The sequence below is a fragment of the Caenorhabditis elegans genome, chromosome V (assembly GCF_000002985.6).
Source record: "Caenorhabditis elegans chromosome V".
Taxonomy (NCBI): domain Eukaryota; kingdom Metazoa; phylum Nematoda; class Chromadorea; order Rhabditida; family Rhabditidae; genus Caenorhabditis; species Caenorhabditis elegans.
In genome coordinates, this window is record NC_003283.11 from 9436416 (window position 1) to 9464182 (window position 27767).

At 35.2% G+C, this 27767-nt stretch overlaps 3 protein-coding genes and 4 non-coding genes across 12 annotated transcripts; 4 read left to right on the plus strand and 3 right to left on the minus strand.

Annotated features, from left to right (window-relative positions):
• Window positions 1–2744: 2744 nt before the first annotated feature.
• On the minus strand, window positions 2745–3134 carry Y54B9A.1 (uncharacterized protein; the record flags this gene model as incomplete). Its single annotated transcript, NM_073039.1, has 1 exon — window positions 2745–3134. The coding sequence occupies one exon, from the start codon at window positions 3132–3134 to the stop codon at window positions 2745–2747; it is 390 nt and encodes a 129-aa protein (NP_505440.1).
• Window positions 3135–6560: 3426 nt separating this feature from the next.
• Window positions 6561–6785, plus strand: H24G06.2. Its single transcript, NR_069192.1, has one exon. It is a non-coding gene; the product is annotated as an Unclassified non-coding RNA H24G06.2 (non-coding RNA).
• An 847-nt stretch (window positions 6786–7632) lies between these two features.
• On the plus strand, window positions 7633–24254 carry wdr-62 (the record flags this gene model as incomplete). Of its 6 annotated transcripts, NM_001356729.2 has the most annotated exons (25): window positions 7635–7842; window positions 9888–10106; window positions 10191–10538; window positions 10586–10714; window positions 10754–10983; window positions 11035–11299; window positions 11347–11431; window positions 11477–11597; window positions 11644–11893; window positions 12124–12662; window positions 12875–13029; window positions 13192–13273; window positions 17968–18047; window positions 18322–18532; window positions 18632–18717; window positions 18773–18853; window positions 19824–19928; window positions 20155–20466; window positions 20666–20902; window positions 21430–21877; window positions 22329–22765; window positions 22824–23060; window positions 23179–23255; window positions 23637–23746; window positions 23794–24254. In NM_001356729.2, the coding sequence occupies 25 exons, from the start codon at window positions 7819–7821 to the stop codon at window positions 23897–23899; spliced, it is 4974 nt and encodes a 1657-aa protein (NP_001343681.1). The 6 variants fall into 6 exon arrangements, with proteins under 6 accessions (NP_001343682.1, NP_001343681.1, NP_741593.2 ...); NM_001356730.3 differs by lacking the exon at window positions 20666–20902 and having other exon boundaries at window positions 7633–7842; NM_171508.4 differs by lacking the exons at window positions 7635–7842; window positions 9888–10106; window positions 10191–10538; ... (10 more) ...; window positions 18322–18532; window positions 18632–18717 and having other exon boundaries at window positions 18814–18853; window positions 23794–23899.
• H24G06.3 lies at window positions 14660–14794 on the plus strand. Its single transcript, NR_069193.1, has one exon. It is a non-coding gene; the product is annotated as an Unclassified non-coding RNA H24G06.3 (non-coding RNA).
• Window positions 16867–16961, plus strand: H24G06.5. Its single transcript, NR_102051.1, has one exon. It is a non-coding gene; the product is annotated as an Unclassified non-coding RNA H24G06.5 (non-coding RNA).
• H24G06.4 lies at window positions 20050–20105 on the minus strand. The gene has a single exon (NR_069194.1). It is a non-coding gene; the product is annotated as an Unclassified non-coding RNA H24G06.4 (non-coding RNA).
• F07D3.3 (RRM domain-containing protein) lies at window positions 24178–26290 on the minus strand. Its single transcript, NM_073042.4, has 5 exons — window positions 26123–26290; window positions 26026–26076; window positions 25655–25978; window positions 25319–25457; window positions 24178–24440 (listed from the first exon to the last, which is right to left on the minus strand). Exons 1-5 carry the CDS (start codon window positions 26219–26221, stop codon window positions 24271–24273), a joined length of 783 nt encoding a protein of 260 aa, NP_505443.2. The 5' UTR covers window positions 26222–26290; the 3' UTR covers window positions 24178–24270.
• Between the last annotated feature and the right edge of the window lie 1477 nt (window positions 26291–27767).

A 27767-nucleotide genomic window follows, 5' to 3' on the forward strand; every position in this document is an offset into this window, starting at 1 on the left:
CCGAACCCTTTCATCAATAATTCATTCCTCTCTCTTCTCATATGTAGTTCTTCTTCCTCATCAGTTTTACAAAATTCATTTTATCAGACGAGATGTCCACTCGCATTCGACGTCGTGGAGCACTATTACGAAAAAGAAGCACAACGAAGATTTGCGATGTCAGTGCGGCAAGAATAATCGACAAGAATGGGAAGGATCAACATATTGCAGTAAGTGTTCGGAATTCAAAGAATTCGATCAACGATACAATTTAATAGTTAACGGAAGGTGGTGTGGGTAGACAGAGGTGCTATTAAACGGATAAAAAGGTGTAAATCAACTGCACAAGGAAGTGAAAAAGACGTCAGGAAGTCCACATCCTTATACGGTTTTTGATTGTTACAAAATAGCTGTACGGTACGGTATTTTATATTTGATAAATAGTAATAAGAGTTCATAAAACTTATGGGATCAGGAAATTCAACAATTATCAAAACTTAGACAATTGACGGTTACTATGTACATAACTTTTTTTATTTTACATAGACAAGTAAGTTTACTTTTAATTATTTAGTTACAACTTTCAACTGGAAACTGCTGAAAAATAAGAATTAAACATTTCAAAATTTTCCAAAAATGTTTGAAAGTTATTACGCAATCGTATAAAAAATAACATTTAAGGCTCCGCAAACTCCAATAACACACCTGATATCTCTTATTCTAGAACAAACTTTTTATATACTCACTTAAAACTTTTCAACACAAGGTCGCACAACCCCTGACAACAGCTTAGCACCGAAAATGCAGATCTGTCAGATTTGCTCCATTCTCTATGGCCTCGACTAGAGCGACAGAGGTCTCAGTTTGTTTCAAAAGTCTTTAAATGCTGAATTTCTTCTTTTCGAAGCAGTTTTCACCATCATTATCAAGTATCATCATCGAATTTTAGTACCTCGTACTGTTGACAGAAGGACAAAGAATCGTAAAAGTTTTATTTCAAATTATATTTGAACACAGTATAATTGAAAATAGTTAACGTTTTTCACAGTTATAGTAACTTTAAGTTTTTTCTTCAAATTCCAACTGGGGCTTCAATTCAAAACTACCCTATTCATATAACTACAAAATATCAAGTACTAGTGGTATTTGCTCTTACACACTCTTTTTTCTACTCAAAAGCGCAAATGTTCGAAAAATGATAAACAGAATGAAGTGTTTTCTCAGCATTTCACTACATCCATCTAGTTTTCAATCTACTATGTTTGCTCTACTGAAAAGATGAATGAACTTGACGTAACATGTTGTTTCAGGTAATATGTCAATTTGATGGAACTAGTATTATGAATTTGAATAAAAAAGCGCGGCCCAATTATTAATCATAAATTATGAAAAGATATCACCAATAGTTATCACTTTTATTGCCTATTTGTAGTTTGTGATGATACAAAAGAAGATAAAAGCTGGTTATGAATTTCATACAGTGATCTGTGTTCAAAATATTTTTTAAAGATTATAAATTTAAAAAAAAATTGAAAATTATTGTGGTTGCTAGATTATTGACACAATACTGAATGGTGAATACTGTATACCTATTTTCCGATTACCATAATCTCAATACCGTAAATGGTTTACAACCTCTGTATTTCTCCCTTCTCATTATCTATACAGTCTCAAATCCGCCACCTAGGTTAACCTTTGAGAAAATTCATTTACTAATAGTCTAATTCACCAAATAACTCATTTACAGTGGATGATTGATTTACTTCGACGTCTAATTTACTACTTATGTTGCTTTTTTGGTTTACTAAAAATGATTCACTCACTTCAAGATCATATTTTCTGTCGTTTTTAATCCCAGTCATTTATTAGAAGTAGTTAATTTATTTCGAGATCACATTTAATAACTGTCTAAGATTTTCTAAAGTATTAGTTCTAACTTGTTTCAAAAAAAAATGTTTTTTGAAGTAAAAGTAAATTTTTTTCTCAAAATTAGAAAGCCTCGAATTTTAGTCTTACACTATGAAAGTTTCAAAAAGAAGGTCTGATTTTTAATTATTTTGATAAGATTTATAGACACTTCTACTTTTATTCTGAGAGGACTTACAATTCGAGGCTGTCGGGCTAATGTCGAAATGAGAGAACAAAATTTGTAGTTTTCAGGAAAACTCTAGCCAATTGTGATTGTTATTTTTTTGTTGGAAAGAACATTTTGATATTTAAGAGCATTCATAGAATCACGACTAAGAGTGTCCGCAACGATTCACCGCCACCACATTCTATTAGGAATTTATCTTGTTCCCTAATGGAAACAAAAAAAATTCCCTTTAAAATGGGCGGTTCATGTCATTTTTATTTATTACCAGCCGCTGACCGCGCCTACGGCGCGGGCAACGACTGGCACCATTAAAAGTATTTGACTTTCTAGAAAGTTCTGGAACATTCCAGAATTTTCTCGATTTTTCTAGAAAGTTCTGGAACATTCCAGAATTTTCTCGATTTTTCTAGAAAGTTCTGGAACATTCCAGAATTTTCTCGATTTTTCTAGAAAGTTCTGGAACATTCGAGAATTTTTTCGAAATTTCCAGAAGATTCTAGATTTCCAGAATTTTAGAATTTTTAGAAAATTTAAATTTCCCTCCAAAATTTTTTTCTCAGAAAATTTAAATTACCCGCCAAAATATTTTTCACAGAAAATTTAAATTTCCCGCCAAAATATTTTTCTCAGAAAATTTAAATTTTCCTCCAAAATGTTTTTTTCAGAAAATTTAAATTTCCCTCCAAAATATTTTTTTCAGAAAATTTAAATTTCCCGCCAAAATATTTTTCACAGAAAATTTAAATTTCCCGCCAAAATTTTGGGTCTTACCACGGTGGGTCTCACCACGATGGGTCTCACCACGATGGGTCTCACCACGATAGGTCTCACCACGATGGGTCTCACCACGATGGGTCTCACCACGATGGGTCTCACCTCGATGGGTCTCACCACGATGGGTCTCACCACGATGGGTCTCGCCACGACGGGTCTCGCCACGACGGGTCTCGCCACGATGGGTCTCGCCACGAAGATCTCGCAGCAACATTTTTTTAAATTTTCCATAAGGTTCTAGAACAATCCAGAATTTTTTCGAATTTTCCAGAAGGTTCTGGAACATTCTAGAATTTTCCAGAAATTCCCAGAAGGTTCTGGAACATTTCAGAATTTTCCCGAAGTTTCCAATTTCCCTTCCAAAGACGGAAAGTCAATTTTTCCCAAACTACAGTAATCCTATAGTACTCCTACAGTACTCCTACAGTACTACTACAGTACCCCGACCATATCCCACTAATAACTCCAAACCTATATCTCTTCAAAAGGCAAAAACTTAATTTTTCCTAAACTACAGTAATCCTACCGTACTCCTACAGTACTCCTACAGCACTACTACAGTACCCCGACCATATCCCACTAATAACTCCAAACCTATATCTCTTCAAAAGGCAAAAACTCAATTTTTCCAAAACTACAGTAATCCTACCGTACTCCTACAGTACTCCTACAGTACTACTACAGTACCCCGACCATATCCCCCTACTAACCCCAAACTAATATCCCTTTAACAGCCGAAAACGCCTTGCCTGTGTAAGCTATGACGTCACTTGTTAACAAACGGACACTATTTTTTTATATATAGGTAATGATGTTTTGTGATAACAATACCATAACTACTGTATGCTGTGTGCAGAGACTATGCTGCAACATGTGCGGACATTTTGCGAGTTCCGCGCGTTCCTCTGTTTTGTGTGCGCGATGGGCGGGGGACGATATATGCCGTTTAGGCTATAAGAGATCCACGTTAAAATAAAAATATCAGAAGGAGGCCATAATAAATAATAATAATAATTAATTCTTTTTGTTGATATTTTCAGATTCTGTTATTATTATTATCTTTCTTAACTTTTTCCGAGAAGGAAAGTAAGACTAACACATTCACATTAAAACTACGATGAAGGCCTGTATTGGGATCTTGTAAAAATTAGAATTGCGTTTTTTCCGTCGTAAATAAAAAAAATAAAAAATAAAAACTCACCTAGAACATGTTAACACGCTGAATCGACGCGTACCGCTTGAAATAGTGTTGTAATTGAGATTTTCTGGTAACCCATTTGACGTATGTCAAGTAGACAGTTTGACCGACATTCTTCGGTCTAGCTTCGATCATTCTGATTAAAAAATCAAGATTCGAAAAATTATGAAATTATGAACTCCTGCCCTGACCTGTTTAACATTTGTAATGCATTCCGAAAACTTTCTATAATACCTTCCCTGGGGTATCCTTCTCTTTCCTGTCATCCCTTGCCTGCTTCATCATCATCTTCATCACTTTCATCATTATTTTATTCTTCCCGAATACTGCTCCCTGTCTTACGTTCTGTCTCATAATCCCCTCTCTTCCCTGTCTTCGCCTCAAGCAGTGTCCGGTATGTTTGCTCTCGCGCCGGAGCGCCTGCGAGCGCACACTCTCTTGCTTGCCCCGAATAACCACACCTCCAAATTTCGAGAGAACAAGAATAAAGTGTCCGTTTTTTGTCCTAATCGATCTGCTCCTCTTGGAACTCCTTCATCACAGCACACAATGTTTTCGCAGACACAAACCGTTGCCGTTCGGTCATTTGACACCTTTTGCCAATGCGATTTGCCTCCTTGGTATCACTGTTTCACCTTTTGTTACTCTTCCCATAACTCTTTCTCTCACTCTTAAACCTCACATTTAAACTATTGAAATACGGAGAAATTTGATACATTATTTTCGATTTTCGAATGAATTATTCCCATTGTGTTTGTTGTTGTTGTTTCCATTTTACTCTTCAGTATGTGAAAGGAATGTAGTCAGGAGATTATCCAAAATCTGTTCAAGACTCACTGAAAATCTGTTCGACACAACCACTGAAGTGACCTGAAGTGTTTTCGACTAACAGTAATTGGAAGATGTATCCCACTTTTGAATATGAAATGTCATCTGAACGTTTTATCTAATTTTAACATTAAAAATAAACCGAAACTTTTATTTAATTAATAGTAAAAAAATTGTTCTAATTCATTAAGTGAAACTCCAAATTGACATCCTACATTGCTGTTTGTTATTTTGAAACTTTATACCAGTTTTTCTAGTGCAACATTCAAAAAGTAAACTCTGCAGCAGTTCCCACCTCAGAACCAGTATTCATAGTTAGTTTGAAAGAGTCACACTTCAATATTTGACGAGTACACCTTTTACGAAAGTTCATTTAAAATGAATGCTACCCTCCAACCCTTTTGTTGTTCTAATATTCAAATATGTTCCAATGACGTGATGTAGTTTTGAAAAACTTTCACTTTTTTCCGGTAAACCTTCTTTTTCTTTCTTACACCTCAATCATCTTGTCATCCTGTCCTGTCGTCTAAAATTACCGTCCTTCTTATGTCCGCAGCCGCTTCTTCTAACTTTATGTATTTCCACCATAGCCTGTCATTATGTCCCCCATTATCATAATCTATCATCCCTTTGTGTTTATTCCATTTTGCATATCATATTTCGGAATCCTCTTGAATTCTTTCGGCTTTTGGTGGCAGATATTATCTTGAGTTTTAAATGAATTTTGAAACTACAAACTTTGTGACAGAAACACGCTTTTTTTTCTGAACTTGTCGTGGTCATCTTATGTACTATCGGTGATACTACTTTTAGAAGAAAGATTTCAGTTAGTTTTATTACGTTATATTTAGACCTAGATCGTTAATTTTCTCGTTGTTCACAAGCAAATAATATAATTTTCGTTCTGATAAATTAATGGCTAGTTTTTCACAAGCTTCCCCGAGCATAATGATAATAGAAATAAAAACAAAGAAACCGCATTTTGATTCCAAATGCCTATCCATCGGAGGTCTTTGTGTATGTGTACCTTTTCTTCCCGTCACCTTTCGGTTTGTTTAGTCAAAAGTGACGATTGATTAGCTATCATGAAGCTCAATCTGAGCCCAATGCTTTTCCAACCTCTCAAGAACAAACAATGAAGGTCTCCATGGAGATTATTTGGCGCCGTGTGCCAGCGCCATCTAGACTTTAAGTCTCCTCCCATTTGATACTTTATGTGTCTGCGTATCACTGTTTCTACATCTCCCGACGGGGGGCACCCTTCCCTTCTCTTTTCCTCCTCCTCCCGTCTCATGTTTTTTATGGTTGTTGGTTTTGAATTCACTCGTTCTGTCTCCCACCTTGTACGTCGTCGATATATATATGTTATGGGAGAAAACGTGTGTAGGCTGACAACGGCAGAATTGATTTATTTATTTTTTACATGTGTATTTCACAACTGCCTACTCGATGATGTTTTTTTTCGCCTGGAAGCTTTTCCTGTTCGTGTTTGACTTAAAAATCTAAAAGTTACAGTTGATTGTAAAATTGCAAAATTAGGTTTGTCTAGTTCCTAATTACACTGATTTTATAATTTATGATCATTGATAGTCTTCACTTTTGAATTTCTGGTTCAATGTGCATGCATAGTCATCTCATTTAGTAAAAAAATCACCTTTATAAAAAAGTTCTGAAAGTTTTGAATTTCATTTGCTTTACATAATTTTTTTTCAGATTTTAGAAAATTAATTTTGAAATCCTGGACCTTCGCTTTTATTTTTAAACTTTGAGAGAAATTTGAATATTACGATGATTGATTTGAAAAGATTGAGTTTTTCGTATAGTTATAAAAATTTGAGTCTCCGGTGAATTTCCAAAAAATTCTAAAACTCTGATTAAATATTCCACCTTTCTAAAAATAAATGCCATATTATCTTTAAGATAACTTCATTGTTTACAAAATTTTTATCATAAGAGCATGTATTACATGCTTATGGATTGCCGACTGCACACGATTTTCTCGATGTTTGCCACCATCTTAATATACATGTGATAAGAATTGGGCGTTAAGACATCTGCGTCTCCTTTCTAGTACAAACACAGTGACACACTCACAAAATACTATTTGACTCTGTTCCTGGGTTTGTCACTATTTTATCGGTTTTCACTCCCATTTTGTCAGTTTTCTTGAGGAAACTATTAATCGTTTCTCTGCAAAACTGTCTTGATTTGCTAAAGTGTTTTGTTTTTCTGTATTCTCAAGTTGTTTTTTATTAGAAAATTCAAAAGTTAGGTTGTGATACAAAATTGGCCAAATCAATAAAAGAATACCAAAATCGTATCTTAACATTTATTTTCATTATTTTTGGAAACCCTAAAAAATTAATCAAATAACTGGCTTTAAAAGTTTTGATAATTTATGAAATTCTGAAAAAAACTCAGTTGTATTTACAAAAATATTAAGGATGAAATCTCGCGGTAATTCAGAAAATCGGCGCAGACATGGGACATACCCGAAAAGCAGTAGTAACTTCTTACTCTATAGGTCACCTTTCTTTTGAAACTTCAAACTGCGTAATTTCTCATCCGTCTAGTTCTCTTCCTCTCTCTTCATTTCAAATTCTTGTTACTTTTTTCACAGTTTTCACACCTTTTTTCTCAGTTTCGCGCGAAACCTTTCCTTTCCACACCTTCTCATCTTTCGTCTCCCTTCATAAATCTTCTCCTTCTTCTCCTCCCTCTTCGTGCCTATACACACATGTCCGAAACTATCTAAAATTCAGATCTCGATGCCATTCTGACATCGGCATCTTCTTCCATCACCGTCCTATCCTCAATAAAATTCGAAAAACCACACCCAAAAGTTACCGTAGCAGGGGTTGCAGCAGGGAGCTTATAACTCGTATTTAAGAAAGTCTCCAGAAGACAAAGAGACCATCACGACATATTCAACGAATCGGCAGAAATGCAAAATGAAACACCTTCCTATGTGAGTTTTGCTCGTTTTCTTCATTTTCTCAGCAGTTGCTCATTTTGTAAAATCCCATTAATTGAAAGAAAAGAGGAAATCCAATAGTGTATGCTTCTGGGACTGCTCCAGAACGTTGTGATTTATGAGGTCAACTTTTGGCGAAAATAATGATCTGTGAAAGGATGTTTGGGGTTAATAAATGTGTATTGTGTAGTTAGAAATATTCAATGCATGCCGGAGTTATTTATTTAAAATGTCATCTAGTTTATAGAAAAATCATAAAATATGAATCACACCTTTCGAGATAATAAAATTCGAATAAATTTCTTAATCTTTGATTTGTCTCAAATTAACTTTATTGATGGCAAAATCTGATCCTATAAGCTTCCATGTAACACTAATGACCGAGTTACCAAGGTCATATTAGTTTTTATTGCAACATTATGTCAACTGCCACGTGTCCTTCGTTTATCTCTCAAAAAATACCCATTATTATCCATCATCTTCTCCTTAATCGCATTCCCCCTTAAATGACCATGTTCTTCCACTTCTTCTTCCCAAATTTTTACCCGACAAAAGACACGACCGTCCCGTTAAATTGATGAGAGATGACTCTTGGGCGTAAAAAACTGAACCAGGTCATTCGGAATGAAGAAGAGGGTGTTTATAACCTGTTGATTGTTCCTCCTACTTTTTATTCAATTTCTTTTGTGACCGAGTCCGTGGAAATAAGAAAAGAAACCTGCTAATTTCCGGCCGTTCTGTGTCATTCTGTCAACTCTCAGGGTCATCATAATGGTATAATCGGAGTCGGAAGAGACTAAACACAAACAGTAACACTTTTCTAAGAAACAAAGTAGAAGGGGTTTGGACACTGATAACTGTTGATAAGATGATTGACCTTAAAATACTCTCCTCTTTCCAATGGCACCTATTGATATAATACATACTAGTACAACCATTCTGCCACCAAATTGTTTCACGCTTCGTCTCATCTGATCGCATGCGTCATTCGGCGAGACAAAATGATGGCGGTTTCGTTTTATGGAAGTGAGAATGATATCGCTTCTTCGATAAATTTTTGAGAGTTGAAGAAACTCTATAAAATCAAATTATGCAAACTATGCAATGCCAAATTGTGTAACTTGGCTTAAAAATAATGTATGTGTTCAATTGCTTGCTGATAAAAGTCTCTAGAACATTTTCTTAAAATTGAGGTAGTACAACTTGTAAAATCGTTCAAACAAAGTTAATAATTACAGCGACACATTTTTATGTTTTTTTAATTGAAAAAAACCCAATGAATACTTTTAAATTTAAAATGCATTCGTGAATTCAAATGTTGGGAACTTTTTTTGAAGAGTAGGAAACCTTACGATTTTTAAACCTTTGAAACGTTTTCTTTTTCTCAATTGCACTACTGTTTTTAAAACTGTAATTGCATTAGCACTTATTGCAGTTCCATCTTTTTCCCCCCACAAACATTGAAACATCAGACACCAGACAATGCTGACTCATGTCAAACTTGTATTCTAAATATCAAGTACAAAAACTTCTACCGCAAAATCAAATTAGTCAGGGATAATACAAAAAGTGCAATTACACAATACTCAGATGGGTGTGTCGACCTTCATAAGTTATCGTTCCCACGCGGCAAAAGATGAGGAAACGAACTGATTTGCATACTCATCTTATTTTCTCCATGTTTGGTTGGCGTACGGTCCCAACGACATTGTAATTAGTATTTACGATGAGAAGAGGAAAAGAAAGAGAAAAACTAGTTCTATGAATTGGTAGTAGTAGCCAGAAGGAAATGGCAAACAAGGCTTTGAAGGGACTCGAGCAAAATTTATATGATTTATTTGGATGTGATTAAAGGTTCCTGTCATTTCAAGCGTTCATCAATTCCGTTCCAAGTAAAAATCTAATCCAGATGTTTCCCATCTGGTTTAATTTTCGAATCACCAAAGAAATGAAGTGTGAAAGTGTAAAAATTAGAGAGTCCCGGTTATCCAAGGAATTTAGAATATGGGCAATTTGAAGAAGTATTTGTATTTTTACAGGCCCGACTAAAAAACGTGGTTGGACGAAGTGGAGTTACTGTTAACGGAATTGCACTTCATCACGCGTCTGACACATTGCTTCAAGTTGCTGGAAGCTCCATTATTGTCAGCTCAACAGCATCACATGATAGATTCGAAGGACATCTCATCTCACAAACGAAACAACAGTTCACATGTGTAGCTGTTACATCTTGCGGAAAATATGCTGCAACTGGAGAGGTTTGAGTTTAGAAATTTAATAATGCAATAAATAAGAAAATGTAGCATTTCACTGTGTGGGAAAACTATTCAGTTGTTTTACAGACAGGACATCAACCAGCAGTTCGTCTCTGGCAACTTCGTGATGCACAAGGCAATTTTGTGGGTCGGCTGGTCCGATCAATGCAATCACATACAGTATCTATCACAATTGTCCGATTCACACCAGATGACAGCACGTTAATATCCATTGGATGCCAGCACGATGCTCAAATTTTTACATGGGATTGGAGAACTGGTCACGACCTTGGAGTTGGGAAACTAATGTCTCCAGTTAATGCATTAACTATTTCATTTGACAGCAGCATGTGTGTGACTGTTGGAAGTAAATCTGTCAAGTATTGGTTTTTACCATTAGCTTCAGATGGAATGAACAAGCGAACAGGGTTAACGGTATGAAGACTAAAATATTCAAAATATAAAATAAGTAAATATTTTAGAGTCGATCAGCTATCCTAGCTGATAAGAGAAACGTTAATTTTGTGGATGCCGCATTCTGCGATTCAACGAACCGAATGGTGACGGTAACATCTAGTGGAGAAATTCTAGAATTCAATGGAAATAAAAAGGTATCTTGTGTGTATCAATTCAAAAATTTTTTTGTTCAGTATGTCAAATGTTATACATGGAAAGAGAGCGGAGATTTCAAGGCAATTTGCATTGCAAGAGTTCCAGAAGGGCTACTGGTTGGTTGCTCTGATGGTCTTGTTAGATTATTCTGTCTCATTGGAGATGATTTGGATTTTCTAGCTGATCTGGCACCACCTACCCATTTATTTCAAGATCCATCAAATGTCTATGATCCACAACAACTGCAAAATCATCCAGAAGACGCCATGTATGTTTTCAGGCTTTTTAAGACTACTCATGCTAAATCTTTATTTCTTAGATTTCCGGAACCGCGATGTCTTGTTGCTTCTTCGTCCAGTCCAACATTCGTCGTTGGATATGCTGATCGATCACTGATCGAGTTTGCACGAGAAAACAAATCATGGTCATTCCGAAGAGCAAGTCTTGGGCATACAGGATCTGTGAACTGCATTGAACCATTCCCATCTTCTTCTCCGTGTTTACCAATTGGAACTCTTATTACTGGTGGATCGGATGGAACAATCCGTTTTTGGAACTTTAACGGGGATAGTGAGGATAAAAAAGTGAACATTTGAAAATATGTTAGCAATGATATGATAGTTTTTTTTAGGAAATCGCGAATATCCTTTGCCCATCTCTTCTTAAAGTTATTTTCTTGGATGAAAACCCAGATTTATTAGTTGATAAGAGGAATTGTAAGTTGATTAAAAACAATCACAACAAATAAAATAATGTTTGAGTGGAATCAGTTGGTCCGTCAAACGATGAAAATCAGTCTGCATCATCTTCAGGAGTACTCTGTACACGTGTATCTCATGATGGGAGAATGCTGATAGCTGGAACTGCAACTGGAATGCTCTAGTAAAAAAATAATTAAAAATAATTTTTATAACGTAACTAATTCCAGTATCGTTGATTTATCCTTCTCCGACACTCCAATTATTGATGTGATAAATGCTCACGATCATGATGTCACTTCTATTGATTTTTCTGATCATGCTAGCACATCTTCACATGATCATCCAATATTCTTAGCTTCTGGTGGAAGAGATCGATTTGTTCACGTATTTAGAAGAATTCCGTATAGTTCACAATTTGTGCATTGTGCTGTTCTAGATGGACATCAGTCTGCCATAAAGTCAATCAAATTTGCTTCGGTAAGATTTATTTTTATTTAAATAGGATTAGTTTTGATGTACTATTTTTTGTTTAAAATTTGGGTAAAAAAAAATGAACAGGGATTCTTAGTTGAACCTGTCTTAATTTGGAAGCTCTAAATTTTGACAAGATAAAATACTATAAAAAATATAATATGGACGACATGGGTGTTCACTGAAAACCCACAGTTGATGAATTTTAAAATTAATAGAATAGGATTTTATTTCAGAACAACGGTCAACTTCACCTGTACACAGCAGCCTCTGATCGAAGTTTAATAATCTGGAAACTGAGTTCATTCAGTGATCAACACTGCGAATTCACAAGAGTTCAGATGATATCAGTAGCTTCAAGCATCGGCGATATGAATTTCATTAAGCACGTTGATTTATTTGTGGTTGCTGGTCATGATCGAATGCTCAGACAATTTGATATAAATGGAAAAACAGTTCGAGAAGTTAAAGGAACTGATGATGACGTGGCACACAGTGGAAAGATTTTGAAAGTTGCCATCGATCATTCAGGATCTTATGCAATATCAGTGTGTTCTGATAAATTTGTGTATGTTACTGATTTAAGATCAGGCGTCTGTCTAGCAGTTCTTTGCGGTTTCGGTGCTCCTGCAACTGACGCAACGTTCTCTGATGATTTCAAAAATGTAATTGTAACTACATCGAATGGATCAATATTTATTTGGCAACTGGCAAAGAATTTAACGGAGCGAATGATTTCTGCACAAGTTCGATTAATGGAAGAAGTAACCATGAGGTAATGGGGCCATCTTTCTCCGGTTCTCTTATTCATTGAGAATTGTATCGGTCGACACAAAAAGATTAATATCAGTTCGAGAAAAGATTCGAATCTTCTCTTTTCCACTTCCACTTTCGATCGCTTCTCGTCGCCTCTCCACGCTTTTTCATAATAATAATAATTTTTAATTTCCCCTATTAAATGCATAAACAATTGTTACTATTTTATAGAACTGCCACCCCAGACAGTCTTCTTGGAAGTGGAAGTGAAACTATCAGCGGAGATTCAAACTCTTTCGGTCGACCTTTGGGTGCTCCTGAGTTTTCAGGAAGCTCAGCGTCTTTGTATTCAGACGACGACGATTCAACACGATTTTCTTCTTCAGGTGAGAAATTATAAGATTTAAAAATTGATTTTAAAAATTTTAAATTATTCATTAGAAATTAATCATCACAACCAAAACCAAAACAAATTGAATTGATTAAACAATTCCTAGAAATGGGCTTAAAATCTCAAAATAACATTTTTTTAATTCTATTTTTTTCAGTAAGAAGCAGTCGTACAAAACGAATTCTTCCAAACGGCGGGCATCTGATTGGCGATTCGAGCTACGCACGTGTTGGTGATAGGTACGTTTTTTTTTCCGTTGTTTCTTTTTTCTTCTCCTTCTTCCAATACGTTCTCTTTACATTTTACACTTGCCATACGAACCACATCAAAAATTCTTCAACACCTGGAAGGTGTATGTATTTACGTATATCGATATAGAAAACGGGTGTATTGTTGAAAGACACTTTTACATGCAAATACGATAGTGGGTGGGGCAAAAATTTGGGCAAAAGAGGTTTCTTTACTTGTGGTGCTGCACTCGAAACTCTCTCATGATGCGCGGATTTATTGTGTGTGTGGGAGAGGAATTGACATTGAGAGGAAGAGGCAAATCCGATCAGATACAAAAAGCCTTCTCACTTCTCACTTTGATCTAGTTCTACTACAGTATTCGTTTCCATAACTTACTAACTTTATTCCATACTTTGCAAACTCTTTGTTCTGATTTTCCTCAACATAGACTTTGAGCTGTTTGGTCTAAAATCTAGATACAGCTGTAACAGAATTTAATACAATTTCAAATGAAAGTAGGAATTGAGGAAATTTTTTAGAACTCCACAATTCCTTTTGATCTCGATTATCTTTTTTGAAAATTGATAGCAATTTATAATTTTTTTCAGCTTCAAAACTAGACATCCTTGGAGGACCTATGATAAATTATCCGTTCTTAAAATTTATCAGAATACAGCTGAAATGTATAAAGACTTTTTTCGAATATTCCGCATTAAAATTATGAAACATGGCCAAATTTGAATTCATAACATTTTCCAATTTCGCTGCTCCTCCTTGAACGCCAAGTATTTACACTGTCAAGAAATTTTTAGGTTTGTTATTGATCCATTGAGTATCTCAAACAACAATAAAGTTTAACAAAATTGAAGTACCAGTGTTCAGTTTTCATTTTCTGACTATGAATAAAAAATATGTTTTCGAAATTGAATGCCTTGCCAAAAGTGAAACTCAACCAAAAATTTATTTTTAGCTTCGGAAAACAATCGAAATTTCATACTACTCGATGAACTAAAATCGAAATTTTGAATAAATATCGTAATCTTATAAAATGATATCATATAGTAGAGCACTTGATCTTCAGTTTATTAGTGTACCCTTCAATAAACTTGATGCGGTTTCGTACTCGTCGACTGCCTCATAAAATTTTGATAGAATCTATTGAATGCACATTCTCGCTAGCCATTCTCTTCAATAATCCAGTGGCGATCTGATTTTTGATGGTATTCCGGTGTATAATCTATCGATGACCCTCTTCAATATTACTCACTTACAATAATTCCCACTTCTGAGCGACCATACCTCTATGATCTTTCTCTGTCACTTACTATATTTGATTCACATTTGTTTCTGTTCAATCTTTCTCTCTTCTTATATTCTCCTCACTTTCTACCGCGTTTATGCAAATTAACACTTTGGTTGAGAAGAGAGTATTATAATCAGAGAGAACGCAGAGAAATTGATCTATTTGTCTAAATGCTCGAGAAACGGACTTGCCGCCGCTTCTTTCCGGCAATGGTTTTGTTTTTGCTTAAGGTCTGCGAGCATTGCCATCGTTTACTCAAAACCCCTGTGGGTTCAGATTTTTTGATTCCTATTTTTCTGTATCAGACTGACTGTTTGAATGTAACCTTCTCATAACAACCATATGCAGCTATGAACTACTTCAGATTTTTAAAAAATCACTTTGTGAATGAAAACAATAATTTGTTATTTGCTCAACAGACTGTGAATGGGAATAGAAGAACAAAAATCATATTTCATTTTGCTGAGAGCAGTTTCAGTAATTTTACCTTTAAGAAGGAATCTGTACTCTTGCTTTACTATTTAATTTGTCATCAAAAAATCAAAAACTGTTTTGTTTACAACCGATATTTTGTAAAATGGCAATGAGCATCATAAAATGTTTCTGTATTCTTTAGAAGTATGTTTGTACTTGGAAGTGTCATCATTCTCTTATGTACCAACCGTTACAGAGACCGACTGGTGTTCCATTTCTATCTTTATTTACATTTCCCGTTTTTGGCTGGCTCCCATGTCCCTTTTCTCTTCTTCAGCTGCGTTATTGTCTATGTCCTCTGGTGATCCCATCCTCTTTCATGAGTTTGCACACCTTTTACATTCATTCACAATCGATTTTTTTTGTCTTCTTTTTCTTTGTAATCGAAACTTTTTTTGTTATTGCCGAAGAAATTCCAAAGATTCGGATTTCGTACAGTTTTCTTTATTCTCATTCATCCATTTTCTTTAACTACAGTTGTTCATGTTCAATGAACCGAAAATGGAGATGTGACAGAAGAGAAAGATATGCATTTAGTTGTATATACTAAACGGATCCTAGTTTTTAGTCTTGAATTCATAAAAAACTAAATTTTTTGAAAATTAAAGCTAGAGTAGCTTCATTCATTTTTTTCCAGTTCTTGCTTATGATGACGTCAGAGTACCAAATTTTACAAAGAAACTTCTCAAAAGTTTTCTAAAATTTCTATGGCTTTCTGAATTTAGAAAAAAAAAACAGAACTAAATCTAGCTTATTTTCATTTTTTGTTCTTTTAAACATGTTTCTAATAAAGTTGTATGAAAAATTATTTACATTAACGAAAGTTTTAGTAATTATACAAATATTGATCAACTGTTTTCAGTTCGTAGAATTTTCAGGTTTGAGATTATTATGCTAATGACTTATACTAAATAAATAATTATAAGAACGCATACACCCTGATTTTTGATTTCAAATGTTCTCTGTTTTTTCTTTAATTCGTTTCAACTTCACTTCAATTTCAATTAGTGCCATCATAGGAAAAAAAAGCAAAGTGAAGCATCAGAACTAAGCATTCAAAACCAGTCACACACATGCATGCATCGTCCATCTTCACACAAACCTAATCACTTTGCGGAAACGCTCAAATGATGACTGCTGCTGATTCCGTTCAACTTTTCCTTGATTCCCACGCGACGACGCAACACGGGCGCATGAACGGAATAGAACGCCCGAGAAAATACGGCTTTTGTTTTCCTTTTGCATCGTTTCCCGCTGTTCACCTGTCATTGAACCTCTACATTCTTCTATACGATATCCCTCCCACTATTTCAATTTTGTTTGATTGTTCGTGATTATTCTCGCGGTCAAGTTCATTCCGAATAAGGCGGGGTGGATAAGGTCAATTAACAATGAATACTAAAATAGATTACGGCAAACTTTATTTCATGGACATTTTCCGAGTTTCGCACTTAGTTTAATTTTTTCTGCAATAATTAGGTGTCTGAAACTAGAAAATATAGACTATTAAGGCTGATGCTAATAACTGAATTTTTCTCATACAATTTCTACCAGCCCCATTTTTCTTGAAAATTTATTGTTTCCACTGGTTTTCCTGTGTTCTCCTCCTTTTTTCTCGACACCGATCATCCCCCAAAGCAATAAAACATTAAAACTTTCACATTCATTAATCATAAACATTTGAACCTGAACGCAGTTGTTATCAGTGCTCTTTGGGAAGAAAAAGATCCCACGACATGCTGTGAAGGTCATGTTTGATCAGTTAATGTATGTGACAAGATGTTATCAAATAATAATGATAACAACAATGTATGGAATGTTTTGAATATTAAAGTGGGACCGATGGAACGTATGTCCATCGAATTCTATTCTAAAGGTTTAAAAAATGCGAAGTAAATTTCGAACTATGCGTTTGTTTCATTTCAGACCTTAATTAGCAGAAGTTAGGAAACATAGAGAGTTGTACGATAGTTTTATGGTTGAATTGTTTTAACAATATTATCTTCAGGTACTTTACTTTTACAGTGTTTTTATATTACCAAAGATATATTAATTGATTTTAAACAATATGTAAATGTTTCCTTCGATCGTTTTTTCTTCACCATTTCTGCTGCTTAAATTAAATCATTCCTTTTCCAACAAATGTGAAACGAAATGTGTTTTAAGTCTTTCTTCTCACCTTTTTCGAATTTCTTTGCCACGTCACACCTCTTAAGTACGCAACCCACTGAATAAACTGGAACTTTTTTTTTGTTAAATCGACAGTTTGCACAATTGATTTGTCGCTTTGATTCAATCAAAATGATTTTGACCTTTCTCTCGGAACGGGCCTTGTTCGGAATGTGATTCTGCATAATTGGCGGATTAAAACATTTCCTTCATTTTATTTCTTTGCCTCTTTTAAAATGGTTGATCTGACCTTCAAATTATCCTTTTCTATTCCTTCCGATTAAATTTCAGAATTGAAGAACGTAAACAATATATAAAATCCATGAAAACGAAAGAGATATGTAGAATACAATGTCCAGTTGTCCATTTTGTCATAATCATTTCTCTTCTCATCTTTTATCATTTTTATCTTCCAACCATCAGCTGTTTCATGCATAATATCATCCGAAAACACTTCCGAAAAACGATTGGTAGATAATGAAAAGATAGAATAATGAAGTGATAACATTTCTTGCTATCTCTAGCTTTTTCACTTTTATCTGTTTTCTCTTTTTCTCAATTAGCTTCCCGAAGGAACTCATTGAGACGCAGACATTCACACTTTTTGCAAAAACTTTTTGGGATCCCCCCAATCATTCTGTTCTTTCTCTCTTATTCCGCATATTTCAATAATGCCTTTAATTATATGTGCTCGGTTAGTTCATGAGTCAAAAACTGAAACGTATTGATCCTTTTGAAAAAGTTTAAAATTTTCAGTTCATTCTCACCGGCAGTCCAGTCTGCTCCAGCAGTCGAACGACGGACCCATACCAACTTATTCTCGCACGACCAATACGGTAAGTACACATACTTTTATAAAATTAAAAATTAATAATAACAAACTAACACATAATACACTTTCAAGAACATCTGATTTAAAAAATAAATTTAATTTTAAACGGTTTCATTCTGAATCAATATCAAATGCTGATTTCAGAATTTTTTTTCCCAGTAAAATTTTTTAAATTGCAGCACTCTTTATTGAAAATGCCAGTATTTATTTTCAAACGATAATTGCAACAAATACAATCAGAGCCCTCGAAAATAATTATACACTAGTTCATTTTTTAGAAACTGACGTCTCCGAAACACAGTCAGATTTTGTATCATCGAGAAGAAAAACCCGACTGTTCTCGGACGAAGATCAAGACTCAAACCTCGGAAGTGCGCAGTATCTTGCTGCTCCAATCAACGAGGATCGTCGTTCAGCATCTCCATCATTGTATCCTCCTCAAGATCAACTCAGAGGTTATCAAAGCAGTAAATCAATGATGAACTTACGGTAAGTTTTGGAATGAATCTTAAAACTTTTGAAACTTTGAAGCTTGAAACTTTTGAAAATGGCGTTCAAAATCCCTAGTTTACATCATTGATTTTTCAGAGACGTAACTGGCGGAGGTGTCCGAGTACAGACAGCCAAAGAACTCATGATGTCGCAGATTGCCTCTCAACGCAATTCGCAGTCTGGTGAGTTTATCTTTTTATTATCATGCAGCTGTTTTATGATCTTGTCGTATTCCAGGATCCTCCTCCCACTTGTCATCAACGAACACATCTGGACGAATGAAATGGGGAGACATGCCGCAGCAATCCAATAATAACGGTCAGTACGATTTCTATGTCTGAATTCAGAAAAACTGAATGAATGGGCGGGGTGCTAAATGCGTTGTTTTACTCTTTTCATATATGTTCTTCGATGTTTTCGTTGCCAGGAAACAATTTATTCATTCTCCAAAAAATTATTTGTTTCGCTTCGTTTAAATTGAAATTCTCCTTCTTTCAATATCAGAACTTTGTTTATTGAAACTTTTGAAAGCGTGTCAGGAGCATAGATGTTCAGAAAACCAAACATTGTTAGGTATTTAGGAATTTTTTCTAAATCTCAGCAAGACTTGTAACTCATACTTCAACTGTTAAAATAGCACCTAATAGCATACCGAAAAACGGATATGCATTTTTTATCGTTTGTTTAATAACTCTTCATAAGTCTGTTCTCTGCTCATTAGACCAAAAGAGCATAATTGCTTATTTGTTTCTTCATTCCACCTCCGCACAAACATTTTGACCCTCATTCCAAATTTCCGTGTCTCATGTCACAAACATCAAGCGCAGGTGTTCCCGTAAGATGAGAGAGGAAGAGAGGAAGCACATGGAATGCACAAATATTGATTTCTATTCCTTTTTCCCCGTTCCCCCTTATTTTCTGAGCATGCATTCATACAGTCATCTTGACCAGAGAGGTCGACAATTCAAAGTGTGTGTCCTTTTCAATCAGCCGCCTTCCCCAATCCTTTCGCGGTTTCATTCTCACCTTCCTCTTCTTTTCTCTGGCTCTCTCCCCAATTCTTGTAGTATTTCAATGGGTGACCGATTTCGGACGATGAATCGAATGCTTTCTTAGTTGTCTCCTTATACAAACTTCTCACCTCACATTACAATTCTAATGTATTCTCGTTGTGTGACAGCTTCTGTTTTTCATCGCATATTTTTGTTGAAATTTCGCGCATCCATGTCCCCCACCATGAAAGTGCCATGTTTCTATGAATTCTAAATGAATTGGTATTTCATTTCAGACTGGCATCCATCCTCAACTGTAGATATTCATCACGTATCACCAGTTATGGCTACCTCAATGATTCCTCCACAAACACAACATCAATATGGATATAGAGATCATGGTGAGAATTTCTAGTGTTCTTCATGGACAAATTTCAAAGTAAACACTTATAAGTGTCTGAAAAATTTTCACAGAAGTGTTTAAAATTAAAAACAATTGTTTTTGTTACATTTCGTAAAACATTTCATTTTACCAACTTCGCCACCTGCTGCCACCCAGGTGTCACTAACCTCACTTGCGGGTGAATCATCAATCCCATATTTTTTCCTCACAAATAAATCTTTCAGGAACCTCCTACCCTATGCCTGACTCAACTCATCCTCCACCACTTGCACCACGAACAACATCTCGAGTTTTATCAACGGCTCCATCACAACAAGCTCTTCAACAAATTCAAGCATCAAGTCCATTCCGTCGAAAGTCGATGGATCGAAACAGTCTTTCCAGAAGGTTCCTTGAAAATGGTGGAGCTCAGCCAAAAACAGTTTGGAGCCCATCTGCTCTTGCTAATCAGGGAGCTCCGCGAAGAAGTAACTCGAATCTATTTGCTGCTACAAATCTAGAAGTTCCACCAACTTCCACAAATTTATCCAGAAGACGTGAGTTTATTTTTAAAGTTGATTAGATCTAATAGATGAATGAAAACTTTGAAAAAGAATGAGAAACCAAATCATTATCCTCCATTTCCTCAATCCCTTGACTAATTGTCTTAGTCTCTACTATTCAACATTAAATATTTATTCCCATATCTCTGCGTCTTATTCATTTATCCCGAACATCTAGATTTTCCCGTTTCAGACACAGATAAACAACCACAGAAACTTCGGTTTACGACCACCGTTCAAACGCGCGAGATATCTCTTGATGATGAAGTTGTCGAATCAGATGATGACGCTATCACTTCAACAACTTTTGAGCCAAAATACAAAAATAGAATAGGATATCGACGACCTAGTACTGTAACAGTAGATACTCGTGATGCAGATGTTGCAAGAAGAAGGGTAGCTGGAACATCATTCAAGAAATCTGATAGAGGTGAAATGGAGCACCCACTGGGCACCACTCCACGGCGAATTTTCTCCGTCCATCCCTTTTCGTCGCATGGCTATGCAGTTTTTTAATCAAATTTACTAATTTTGTCTTTCCCATTTATGCTAATCCGGCTACGATTGCCCAAACCTGAGCTTCAACGCCTTTACTGGAAATCAGATGATAAACAACTCCGATATGTGGTCCCGCTTCTGATATAATACTTATTGGAATACCACCAAAAACCCGAAAAACTTCAGAGGTGTCTTAGACTTCTATGTGGTCTACTACTGTATTTTGTTCAATGGTCGGGACTTCAAAAGAAGACAGCATCACTATATTCACGTACAATATTTTGCGGGTTCATCCGTTTGAAGTAATGTCGTATAAAAATACAATCAACATAAAAAACTATTAATGGTCAATATCCCTTTGTCGCTTACATTTGTCCTTCTCCTATGACACGGGTCCCACTTCCACACGGTTTTATAAACTCCTAATATAAACTCCGAATAATAATCTATATTTTACAGCAGATGATCTCAATTTCGCCTCCTCACTCCGCAGTCGAAGCCAGAGTCCAAATAAGTTTGCACTCAGCCAAATGATCAACTCACGAGATACACCTTCAAGCCCATCTTCCACAACTGGAAGTTCAATTGTTGGTAGAAATCTACAACAGAGGCGACGTGGTTCAGATGTTTCGTATGTTCGATCAGCGACACGCGGTAGAGATGAAATGAGAAAAAGTACGGATGCATTGAATAAACTTATGGCTGTGAGAAGCAAGCTTCATCAATCCAGTGAGAACTTGAGAAAGTCAACGGAAAATTTGGCACTTTTGAAAAATCTGGAAGAAGCATCGAATCATTCGACTCCGAAAGCAAGAACACGAAGTAGTAGCAATTTGAGAAACGCCGACAATCTCGGAAATATGGAATCATTTGGTACATTTGATGCTGATTCAAGGATGAAATCAGGGTGAGTACTTTATTGAAAATTTATAAATCTCAAAAGAAAAACAAAAATCCATTTTCAAAATGATGTAGATGGTTATCAGAGAAAATTTTTGAATTTAAAAAAATGGGTGGGGCGAGTCAAACTTAAAAATGTGCTGATAAGATGATAGTCGTGCAAATATGAAATTGTCGGCATTGTTTAACATGTGTTTGTACGCAAATTTGTACATAAATTTGTACGATACTAGATCTAATTCATTATAATAAAAATCTATACGTAGAAATAATAAAATTAATAATTTTATAAACTTTAAGCTGTGTCAAGCAAATTGAGTCCGAAAGCTTAGTTGCATAAGGTTTGCGATCAAAAGTATCATTATCAATCTCATTTAAATTCAAATTTTTTCAATTCAAATAGTAAGACAGCGGACAATTCAAATATTTTCTTCTTTTCAATTATTAAAAGTTTTCAGATCAACAAGCTCACTTGCTCACTCTCGAATGATGGCTCGAAGTATTGGAAATTTGAATGACAGTCTAGCAATGGAAGGATCGAATAATTATGATTCACCAAGTCAGCGGCTAGCCAACACAATACAAATGATGAGAAAAGCTAGTAATCCAGATCTCACCGCTCCTGAACAATTTGAAGATACTGGAAGCCCATTTGCACAGAGAATGGCTCGTGGAGCCGTACAAAAGAAAATGGAAAGATATCGAGCAAAGAATAAGAGTGGAAATGTTGTTGGAAGAAATCAAACATCGGAAGAAAGTGATTCAAATAATTCGGATATGATGCCATTAAGTATTAATAAAAGAGCTTTGACTGCTGGAAATCGGTCAACAACTGGATCAGATTTCTCTCCAGCTTCATCAAGAGGATCTTCCTCCCTTGCAATGGGTAGTGGACGTAAGTTTTTCGAGAGATGACCTAATTAGATCTTCAATTTATTCTTATTTTTCTTCAGCAATCGGTAGTGGTCTTCCATCGAGCCGTCGTCTTTACGATCAACAGAGAAGTGTTCTTTCTTCATCTGGTACCCCAAGAAGAACTGGAAATAATTATTTGGTTACCAAGATGAGTGAACAAATGAATAAATCAATGGAAGGTCCTGATCTTGGAAGTGATGAATCTCCACGTAGTTCTGTTAATTCTCACGAGTGGCAGAATCTCATGGAGAATTCCCAAGATGGTACCAAAAATCGTGAGTTTTTAAACATTTTTGTCAATAGAAAGTTTGAGTTTCATCAAATTATCTGCATTCACGCAATACAATCCCCTATATTCGTCTCCCTTTGTTCTTCTCTATTCCCCATTTTCAGCACTGATTTGCCACGTTCAAGACTGCATGGAACAACTGCGAATTCATGTCGATAAGAGTCTTCAAGCTAAGAAACTGGTGAGAATATTCCCCTTATCAATCCCTTGTGAATAGTGTCTGTTGTTAGACTTGCTTTTCACCTTTTAGTTGCTTTGGTTCTAAAAGCATTTGAGCAGAAAAATGGAACAATTGAGAATTCTGTTTTTTTTTAATAATCGAGATCATCGAATTTAATTGTTCTATTGCGAAGTAAGATTTCAAAATAGAAAACAATTACCTGCCTGATTTCAAGGTGACCTATGCCTGCCTCGTGCCTACGAGGGTTCCTAATGGCACATGAGAAAGTTGTTTTTTAATTAAAATTCCAAAAAAAGTTCTACGTTTACACCTGAATCCTGAATGAACCTGAATTGGGAAAACATCATTCAAGACTTCACTTATTATAATTTTGAATTTCAGGTGGAAGACGATACTTCTCTGGCTATGGAACAGAAAAAGATAGTTATGTGTGAAATTGACCGTTCAATTGAACGATTGATTGAAAAATTAGCCCCAAATCAATTATCAAGGTAGTTATTAATCTTTCAATCGTTTATTAAAAAAGTAATCTATTAAGGTCAAATGACAGAAGCAATGGAAACGTGTCAGTTGGCAATGACTATACTCCAAAAGGCGCGAATATTTACGGAATCCTCAAAGAGAACCTCTCATCCAGACAGTGAAAACACTGTGATCCTCCAATTATAAAATCTGTGATAGAAAACATATTTGTTAATATTAGTTTGAATAACCATAAATATTCTGAAATAGAAACGAACGAAAACATCGAAATGATATCAAACCTGTATTAAATGCCCCATCTTTTATCCGGTTCACCCCTTCTCCCTTCCGCTCATTTTTTGATTGCTCCCTTTTTTTTTAAATAGAAACATTTGAAATGCCTTCCCTTGTTCACTTTTTATATCACTCATGACGATGCCTTCATTTTGCTTGACTTGTGTTTTACAACTGTATTTTATTAAATTGATGAATAATTCAGAAAAATCGAAAAAACAAGTAAACAATTAAAACCCTGAAGAAAATGCATGAAAAGTTAATTTTCGAAATAATCAATAGTAATTTGTCGATTGTAGTGTATGTCAATGGCATTTGTTTTGAATGCAATACTTGACCATCTAGATGCTTCCAAATCATCAAAGTACTCCGAAGATGAAGCCATCACTATTTCATTGAACTGTTCCACATTGACTCGCTTTTTTTCATCTGAATTTTTAACAAATTGTGATATTTAAAAATCGGGATGTTAATTTCACGTCTTTTCTGAGTTGGAATTTTCCAATGCGTTTTTGTTTTATCAAAAAGTTACGAAACTTAGAAACCTCGTTACTATTATTTATGATTATACTTAAAGGCCTGATTTTGATTTTCTCTAAAAAAAAACTTGAAATCCCCGAAGAAAAATGCATTCCGTAAAGAGGCTCTCATTATACTCCCAATTTTTATAGCGCTTCAAAATTCGAAAAATTTCCAATCACCAGATTTGTCAAATTTCGCTGTGAGGCCGTGGTCGATAATTAATTTTCACTATTTGAATTGAATTTATTGAACTTTTTTTCTAGGGAAATGTTAGTATAATACTTTTTGAAATTTATAACGTAAGAATACAGTTTGCCTAAATTTACTTTGTTTCAAATTTCAAAGTAGTTTGAATTGAGTATCTCTCATTCCTCCATTCGTGCCCCGTGAGTGCTTCAAAAGAGATACCTAGCAGACAACGTGCAGTAAACTGAAATTGGCTTCTGACTGCATTTGACTAGATTTGACATAGATCCGGAACTTGTTTTTGCAGAATCTTTTCACCTCTCCACGTGTTTCCTTTCTTGGGAAAAGCGGCAAAAATTGCCGTATTATGTATTCGTAAAATTGGCGTTCCCCTTCTTCGAATCGCAGTGACTTTTGCCTTTTCATCGACAAATTGGTCTGTGCGGACTGACGACATTCATTTTCTCTAGTTTTTCTAAGAGACATGAGAACGTCATTCTGACATCTGCATCCATCAATCCCGATCCCCCGCGAGCTTCATGGTGAAAACAACGCAATACTAATAGTAATAATAAAAATGATAAATATTTGGAACTTACAAAAGTTGTGAAATTCCGGAACTCCAACTTCCATCTTTTCTGCTTCTCGTTTTATAACATATTCTTTCAGGGAATCAATGAACCGAGTTGATATAGTCATGTGGATCACACTGTCTTCTACAGGAATATTATTGAGTTCCTGGAAATTCAAAATTGAAATAGATTCAACAATACACACATTATTCAAAGAAAAATAACGGATTTAACATTGGTTCCGACCTAAGGATGTACATAGGTTTGCTAAATGTGTGCTGCAAACTCCTAGTAAAGAAATTGTGTTCAATTTTCTTGTTGTTCATATTTCCTAGAAATGTTCCAAATAAGTTCTAGACTTACTTGAACAGCCTGCATACACTCATCCTGATCTCGAAACCGAATAAAGCTTGTTGTCCTTGGCACTGACCCATTCCAGAGTTTGAAATTATATTGTGACAGACCCAAAACTGATGAGTAACGTGAAAACAACTTCATGACTTCAAAACGATTAAAGTGAACAAAGCTGATTGTTATATGAGCGCAAGCTTCAACGCGTTGTTTTGTGAAATTCATATCTAATTGATAATGATTCTCCATTCCGGGTACCACTGCTCCATTCAGAATTCTCAAGGCATTGCGGGCATCTACAAATGACGAGTATTGGTAGAAAGCGTTGATCGATGTCTGAATCAAAAAATAAAATTTCACGGAATCAAAGTTTTCAGATGAACCTCGTTTCTAGTAGGCGATTTTCTTAGTTGAATTGGCGTGGGATATGTATTCTGAAAATTGATTTGAAAACAACACATCATAGCTTAACATTCTTACGCATATCAAATTATCAATATGTGAGAAATCGAAGTTCATTGGGACATCTCCGATCATTAGAGTCGGCTCACTGTTGGGATTACGTTTATCAGGTGGCATGGCAGGTGTAAAAACGAGAATACCCAGGTAGCAGATTGAAAGTTGAAATAATTCATTTTTGGAAAATCTGAACTTTGGAACACGTGTGAAACAATGGCGAGTTGGAAACGATGAAAAGTCACATTTCTGTAAGGTCACGCTGTTTCGATTTATGAGAATCCGAATTTTCTTATCAGTGAGGTTTAATTTCAAACGTTTTTATATAAAAATCATTTATTTTTCAATATTGCTAAAAATTCGAATTCAAATTTTTCATATGTAACAAAAAATCCGGTGATCAGAATTCTTGTATTATTGCGTGCCTGAAAGCACTCCAATTTTGCATGTTACTCCATCTTCTCAGTCAGTTTCCAGTTTCCACTTGTTTCTCCAATCCCTCTTCTCATTTTTCCATACTTTCTTCTCAATTTCAAATTTTTCTGCTTCTTCTACTCCACCGTAACCCTATTTTCAGACTACTAAGACCAAATGATGACGGCAAAGTATTGGAAGGCAAAAGCAAGAGTTTAACTCGATTTTGTCTTTTCTGCGACATGTTCATAATTGAATTCGAAACGAATAGCTTATGCTAGTTATTTTCAATAACAGATGTGGAGGTTTCTTCCAATTATTATCATTAGTTGTTAATTAGTACTTTTTCTACTTTTTGTACACGTCATGGATTCATCAATTTAAAATCTGAGTGTAAGAAAATTGGGATTTTGTTTTGTTCTGGCCAATTTTCGGATATTTAAAATCTCTGTAAAAATCTGTAAAGGGAAATCAAATCCAAAAAAAAGATGAAAAATTAGATTTTATATAATTTCCTACTTAAATGCTAAACTTATGCGCTAAACTTATTATTGTCCCACCAGAAATATATATTCATGCAGTTGAAGTAACACAGGGCAAGACAACATTCGTAAATAAGTGGAGCTGCTTCCCAGTTTTTATTTTATTAATTCAAATACACAAAACATTTTAGAAAATGAAAAACTGGAAAACCTGTGTTTCGGGATTGCAAACGGTGCCCGACTCTCCAACATTTGAATGTTTAAGAAGTAATCGCTCTGCCTCGGCAAGAACAGCTACAACTGCGAGGATATCTTCGTGGAGTTTTTGATAAGCTGATTGCCGATAATGTAACTGAAAAATTCATCCATAAATTAAATTACTTATTTCCCGTTTGGCGTTATGTCCTAAAAAATTACTTTTGATGGCAAATTAACATAATTTTAGGAATTAAAAATGATGAGAAGTGTGTTATAATTGGAAAAAAATTATACTTGTTTTCAAAACTTTTGAGACCTACAGTATCTGTTTTATGTTGTGCACTTGTTCATAAGTATCACCCACGCACTAAACAACAAAACTTTTTCGGTCTGTTGTGTAACAACTAAGCAGGTGCACTCTTAACCGATTTGCTCTTTTTGTTCGAATATTTCAAACTTTTCTCTTCTTTCCTGCTAAGATCTCTGACCATTTCCCCTATTTTCTTAAAAAATCTTGTTCAATCGAGCGTATCCTTTCTTTTTCCTTTTCTTCCATCATCATCACATCATCCTCT

Excerpts from the sequence above, each read along its gene's own strand:
- F07D3.3 (NM_073042.4), bottom strand. The coding sequence starts at position 26,221 with ATGCCACCTGATAAACGTAATCCCAACAGTGAGCCGACTCTAATGATC. Across the intron at positions 25,979-26,025 it reads AATCGCCTACTAGAAACGAG|ACATCGATCAACGCTTTCTA; the intron begins GTTCATCTGAAA and ends TTTTTGATTCAG. Across the intron at positions 25,458-25,654 it reads AGTGTATGCAGGCTGTTCAA|GAACTCAATAATATTCCTGT; the intron begins GTAAGTCTAGAA and ends TTGAATTTCCAG.